Here is a 6640-nt window from a genome sequence, read left to right on the forward strand (position 1 = left end):
GATCTGTGGCTCCCCCCCCCCAGCATCTGATCATGCCGGGGAGCAACTGCTCGGGGGGTCTGTCTGATCCCGCCACCGCGCTTCTCTTTTGATGCGGCTCAAAAAAGCCGCACTTCAGCCGCACCTTCCCCCCCAGTGTGACCGGGGGCCTCCTCCATCTTATCCTTGCAACACTCCTGTGAGGTGGGTTAGGGCGGCACTGGCACAAAGCCACCAAGTTAAGTTCCATGGCAAGTAAAGTGCGGAAGAAGACTTCAAACGGTGCAATTCTAAACAGTTACACCTTCTTCTAAACCCATTGAAGCCGCATGAACACGTGAAGCTGCCTTATACTGAATTAGATGTTTGGTGTCCATCAAGATCAGTAAGGGGGAAAGACACAGAATTAAGACTGACTGAAGAGGAGAAATCAAAAAGAAGAAGAGGATCGAATTTTATAAATAAGACTGGTTAGGGAATTCCTGTGACTGCACGGCTGATTATGATCGGCTAGGGAATGTCTGAGTCTGCGTAATTGCGTTGAGCCCTTAAAATAATGTATAATGTAAACCGCTCAGAGCCCTTAGGGGGTGAGCGGTATATGAATCGAAGGAATAAATAAATAAATAAAATATTGAGGAAAAACTTTAAACTAGGAGAAATTATGAATTATATACTCAAATATAGTTAACTAAAGATTATGGTAAAATGCTCAGACAATGCTTAAAACAGAAGACAGTATGAATTGTAAACCTATAGATTTGCAAAGATTATAGCTTGATATAAGACAGAAAAATTATAGATAACTACGGTAGATATGTATGAGGTATTTAAACGGATAAAACAATAATGTAGAATAAGTTACCCTCCTATATGTGTGTGTGTGTTTGTATTTTGTTTGTCCTATTAAAAATAACAAATCTTTAAGGTCGGTATTGTCTACTCAGACTGGTGGCGGCTCTTCAGGGTCATAGGCTGAGGTCTTTCATGTCACCTGCTGCCTGGTCCTTTTAACTAGAGATGCCAGGGATTGCACCTGGGACCTTCTGCATGCCGAGCAGATGCTCTTCCACGGAGCCATGGCCCCCTCTTTACAGCTCTCCGGGGTCTCAGGCGTAGGTCTTTCCCATCACCTGCTGCCTGGTCCTTTCAACTGGAGATGCCGGGGATTGAACCTGGGACCTTCTGCACGCCAAGCAAATTCTCTACCACTGTGCCACAGCCCCTCCCCAATGGGCTTAGGTTAGAATGATGTGACGCCGCCCCAATGGGCTTAGGTTAGTGCTGACCTCCCCTTAATGACTTCAGTGGGGTGTACCTCTATTCAGGATTGCACCGCAAGTGAAATGATCTTGTAGAAACTTGGCGGGATGGAACAGGTGATTTTTGAGGCTAGCTGGAAACCTTTTCTTGGTTGTTGGGGGTTTTTTTTGAGAAAAGAGGACAGAGACATATAATTGTTTTTCATACAGTTTTATGATAGTGATTGGTTTGTATTTAATTTTTAATGCTTAAAATTTACCCATTATATTATGTGTAGTTCTCCAGCATCGTGTGTGTGTGTGTGTAAGATTGCAAATAATAACACATGTGGCTGCAATACCTTGACACTCCTAGATCGCCTAGCTCCCTGGAACGATCTTTTTGTTTTAATGGAACGTCTAAATAGTTGGTGCATTTTGCCTCTGTGATACGCCAGGCCAGGGGTTGTTTCGTAGAAAAAGAGCTAGGGGAACTTGTTAGCATAACTCATTAGCATATGCCACACCCCCTGACATCACTGGAAGTGTGTCATAAGGCCACACCCCCTGACATCACCGGAAGTGTGTCATAAGGCCACACACACCGCTCCCAACGGTCTCGGCCGGTGGGAGTGCAAGGAAGCCCCGCTTCCGGCCCTCCCTGGCCCCAGGCAGGCAGGGGTGGGGAGAGGCAGGGAGGAAGCAACTTACCCTCCCTCTTCTCCTGCCTCCTCCTGGCTGAATGAGGGCCGGAACCGGGGCGGCCGGAAGCAGGGGGCGGGGCTTCGTCATGTGCCCCGCCCCCCGTACCTCACCCGGGGGAACTGCGATCCCCTGCGTTCCCCCCCGAAATGACCTCTGCGCCAGGCCTACGGCAAGCTACGTGTGCGGTCTTTTCCAGGCTAGACGTAAGAGCTTGAGATAGGCAAAGCAAAGGGTGCAGAATCTCATCGCCCCTTTTCATCATTTTCAGGGGACAGATGCAAGGTAGGAAGGCGTTTTAAAGGCACTGTTTCTTTGTTTTTGTTAGATCTTTGGGATTTTCCTGGCCAGGACGCTGATTTCGGACATCGAAGTGGTCAAGGCAGGCTACCATTTCTAAAGATGCAGAGATCTTCTGTAAAGACCAAATCCGTGTTTGCTGACCTTTTGACACCAGGGAGAGAAGAAACCGGAGAACATAGAAAAGACCTGAAACGAGCTTTGAAGCCATAGTATTAGGTTTTGAGATACATAGTCGGATGCCATCCTGCTTAGCGGAAAGGCAGAATAAAAAACTGCCGCCGCCTCTTCTCAGCCACCCCCGTGATTTTCTTTTAACGCCTCTGATCTCCTGAAGGAAGACTTCTTATCTTCAAGCCTTCCGTTTTGGGATTTGAAGACTCGGGACTGATGGGAATGGCAACTGCTGATGATTCCTTCCCCGGAGCCATTTCTGTCATAAGGACTACTGTCTTGGTTAGCATTTGCAGGATTGTTTACATTCCAAATGTTGATTGATGCAAAAAAAAAAAGTGTCCCACGATGCCAAATGACCCCTTCCTAGGGAGGGTGGGTTTGGGGATGGGGTCGGCGGGTGGTGGTGGGGGGACTTACACGGATGCCTTCAAGAACTATTGAATACTTTTTGTTCAGGGATTTGTTGTGCATGTAGACGAACTGAAGCGTACGGTGTGGGCTTTGTTTTGAAGAGAAAATTTTGGAGCCATATGTGTGTACGGATTTTGGAAACCTGTGAAAGCTGGGTGAGGGTCTTCAGCCTCTGCTGTACAGAACTAAGGGGTTTCCTCTTGTTTGAGCCATCTGTAAAAAGTTTCCGTTTTCAGGCACTAAATTTCTGAAAGGAGAACACTGGAGATTTTTTTTGTTAAAAAGGATTTGTACCATATTGAAAACCCTTTCCTTGACGGAGTTGTACAGAATCAGTGCATTTGTACGTTCAGTAGCATCAGACCGGAAACCCGTTTGGGAAGGTCGAGACTGGATTCTCGCGTCGGGTTTTTCTTCTTTTTTTAGACTTTTGTAATATATCACTATTTATAGACAGCCGAGCAAGGAAAAAGTGCTTACTTACCGTTTTGCTAGCATTGTTTCACATAGCATTAGTCTCTCGAACCTGTCAGAAGTTGCTTGGTTTGCTAGAGGCGTGGAAGCCCCGGTTTCTTGAGACATTTTGTACTTGGCCCTTGCCGCTTGCTCCTAAACGTGGTTATTTTTCCATCTTTTTTTTAAAATGGCATCTTAGCTTAAATCAGCCAAAACCGATCTTTTGGAGGAGGGGGGAGTCCAAAGCTATTCGATGTATTTCAGAGTTTGGTGTGACGTTAGAACGCGTGCCCTCTTTTGTGGGGCTCTTAAGAATATACACACAATGAATAGTACAGCTAATCTTTTTTTGCGTTCAATGTCTTACAAAGAATTAGACTCGTCTCGTTGCGGACTGTATCAGAATTGAGTTTGCCAGTTCTTTTGCTGAAGATGTGCTGGGGGGGGGGGGCGCGGGTTTCACGTTGAGCGGAATTTGACCTTGTGGATCGGGGGAATCGGCTCATTCAAGCAGTTTACTTCCGTGGCCCTTGCAGTGGATTGTAGGCGCCACTTTGGGTTTGGACTCCCCCTTCAGGCCCTCCAGTGAACTGCCATGGTAGAGCATAATTTCGGACAGCAGGGAGCATAGATAACGTTTCAGGGATCCCTAGGACTATGGAATGCAACTGCCATCCTGCGCTTTTTTCTTCTTTTTAACTGAAAGGCAGGATACAGCTCCCGTTGAGCGCTTTCTCTTCCGTTCAGATTGGAAGGGTGGAAAGAACTGGCTTAACTTTCTCCTGGAACTCAACAGGCCTTAAGAGTGCTTAACTTCAGCTTCATCGTGCCCAAACTTCTGGAACTCAGCAGGCCTTAAGAGTGCTTAACTTCAGCTTCATTATGCCCAAACTTCTTACTGCTAATCACCATTCCTACCCACCCACCCCCGGAATGGCAGGCGTCTCTCCGTTGTGGAATATGCATCGTAAACTCTGTATTTTTGTAAGCCTGAATCTGTTTGTGTGTTATTTTTTTACTGCATGGAAAATAATCAGCAACGAAACTTTTTTTTTTTTGCAATGTTTGTGTGATTTTTCTTTTGTTTTAAAGTAGAATGTCTCTGGCTCCCAAATTGGAAAATGCTGCCTTTAGATAAAACAGATGTTGAAATCCTTGCGCAAACAAGGGTCATTTTGTCTAACCTCTGGCACAATGCAGGAAATTCATAGGCCCCCCTCCCCAATTTCCCAATAACCCCTGCTCAATGCCCAGAGGAAGACAAGAAACCTCCAGGACCCCTGGGCCAATCTGCCCTGGAGGAAAATTCCTTCCTGACCCCAGACTGGTGATCGGCATTACCCTGGTCATATAAGACAGGGCCACAGGAACTGAGCACTGATGCAACCCTTCCTGCCCTCCCTCTCACAGTCTGCCTAAATTCACAGAATCCGCACGGCTGTCAGATGGTCATCTAGCCTCTGAAAACCTCCCAAGAAGGAGAGCCCACCACCTCCCGAGGAAGCCTGTTCGTAATGTTTAGCTGAAAACTCTTTTGATTTGATTTCAATCCGTTGGTTCTCTTCTAACTAAAGGAGGGTGGGGTGGTATGCTGAAATGGGGGACTTGGAGATTCGACGGCTTCGAGGAAGGCTGTTCATGTAGTGTGCAGGGTATTTCCTGTGGGGTCTTTGCGACACTCGCCTGAGCTTTTTGGGTTCCTGGGTTTCTCTTCCATTTTGGCTAAAGACAGAGATGAGCAGGGGATCTTTTCTTTCCCAGAGAAACGAGGGGACAGTCAGCCTTTGTTTGTTTCATCTGCATGGTGGTCTAATGGTACGAAGCCCTCCAGGCCATTTTAGAGATAACGGGAAAGAAAATCCTTCTCAGAATGCAGAAATGGGCCCCTCTGCTGGGTGTTTCTCTGTTAAAGTAGCTGGGGAGTAAAGGTAAAGGTTTCCCTTGCTGAAAAGCCAGTCGAATCCAACTCTAGGGATGCAGTGCTCATCTCTGTTTCCAAGCCAAAGAGCCAGCGCTGTCCAAAGACGTTTCTGTGGTCATGTGAAAAAAAAACCGAGGTGCACGGAACGCTGTTACCTTCCCACCAAAGTGGTACTTATTTATCTACTTGCAATTTCTTGCTTTCGAACTGCTAGGTTGGCAGGAGCTGGGGCCAGAGACGGGAGCTCACTCCGTCATGTGGCACTCGGGTCTCGAACTGCCAAACTACTGACCTTCCCGTCTGCAGTTCAGTGTCTTAACCACTTGAGCCATCACAGCTCCCAGCTGGGGTGGGGGGAATGGAAAGAAAACTCCGGTACTCGTGAATTATTGTTTTTGTTTTTAGGGAAGCAGCAGGATCTCTGGTTCTTAATATTTTAGTTTCTTCGTATGATTCTTCAGATTCGCCCAAGGAACGATCTCACGTCAACAAAAACTCAGCGTACCTTACAATGGCATGAGGGGTTTTTTTGGGGGGGGGGGGGGGGGGGGGGGGGTTTTTAAACGATAACCTTGCAAAGCCTGCTAAAGGATCATTTCATATCCCAGCCTGGTAAAGCAGTGGGGGCGGGCTGGAAAAGTAAGAGAGCCAGCGGGCAAACTCTTTGTCCGATGGATATCACGTAGTGCTGTGGATTTAGTGGTGGAGCCAGGACCACTGTACTACAAGCATAGGACAACTTCAAGAGGGGATTGGAGAAATGGATGGAGCAGAGGTCCATCAGTGGCTATTAGCCACAAGGTATAGATGGAACACTCTGTCTGGGCCTGGGGCAGTGATGCTCTGCATTCTTGGTGCTTGGGGGGCAAGTGTGTGTGTGTGTGGGGATTCTGGAGTTCTGGCCCCGCTGGTGGACCTCCTGATGGCCCCTGGGTTTTGGCCACTGTGTGACACAGAGTGTTGGGCTTAAAGCATCCGTTTGGCTTATTTTGAAAGCTGGACGGTTTCTCTTGAACATCTTGCGATGAAGGGGAATTACATAGGAAGTAGCTTTTAAGACCCGGGTGCCGTATGACGGAGTGAGCTCCTGTCTCTAGTTCCAGCTCCTGCCAACCTAGCAGTTCGAAAGCAAGAAATTGCAAGTAGATAAATAGGTACCATATCACGTAGTGCTGTGGATTTAGTGGTGGAGCCAGGACCACTGTACTACAAGCATAGGACAACTTCAAGAGGGGATTGGAGAAATGGATGGAGCAGAGGTCCATCAGTGGCTATTAGCCACAAGGTATAGATGGAACACTCTGTCTGGGCCTGGGGCAGTGATGCTCTGCATTCTTGGTGCTTGGGGGGCAAGTGTGTGTGTGTGTGGGGATTCTGGAGTTCTGGCCCCGCTGGTGGACCTCCTGATGGCCCCTGGGTTTTGGCCACTGTGTGACACAGAGTGTTGGGCTTC

General features: G+C 47.6%; 1 protein-coding gene across 1 annotated transcript in view; it reads left to right on the forward strand.

Moving 5' to 3' along the window:
• TSPAN14 (tetraspanin 14) overlaps nt 1–2322 on the forward strand; it is a 34571-nt gene extending 32249 nt beyond the window's left edge. Inside the window, exon 8 of the mRNA XM_015417449.1 lies at nt 2251–2322. Coding sequence (XP_015272935.1) covers nt 2251–2322 — 72 coding nt within the window. The remainder of the gene's footprint in view (nt 1–2250) is intronic.
• The last annotated feature ends 4318 nt before the right edge of the window (nt 2323–6640 follow it).

This window comes from Gekko japonicus, unplaced genomic scaffold (genome assembly GCF_001447785.1).
Source record: "Gekko japonicus isolate JY-2015 unplaced genomic scaffold, Gekko_japonicus_V1.1 scaffold2974, whole genome shotgun sequence".
NCBI lineage: Eukaryota > Metazoa > Chordata > Lepidosauria > Squamata > Gekkonidae > Gekko > Gekko japonicus.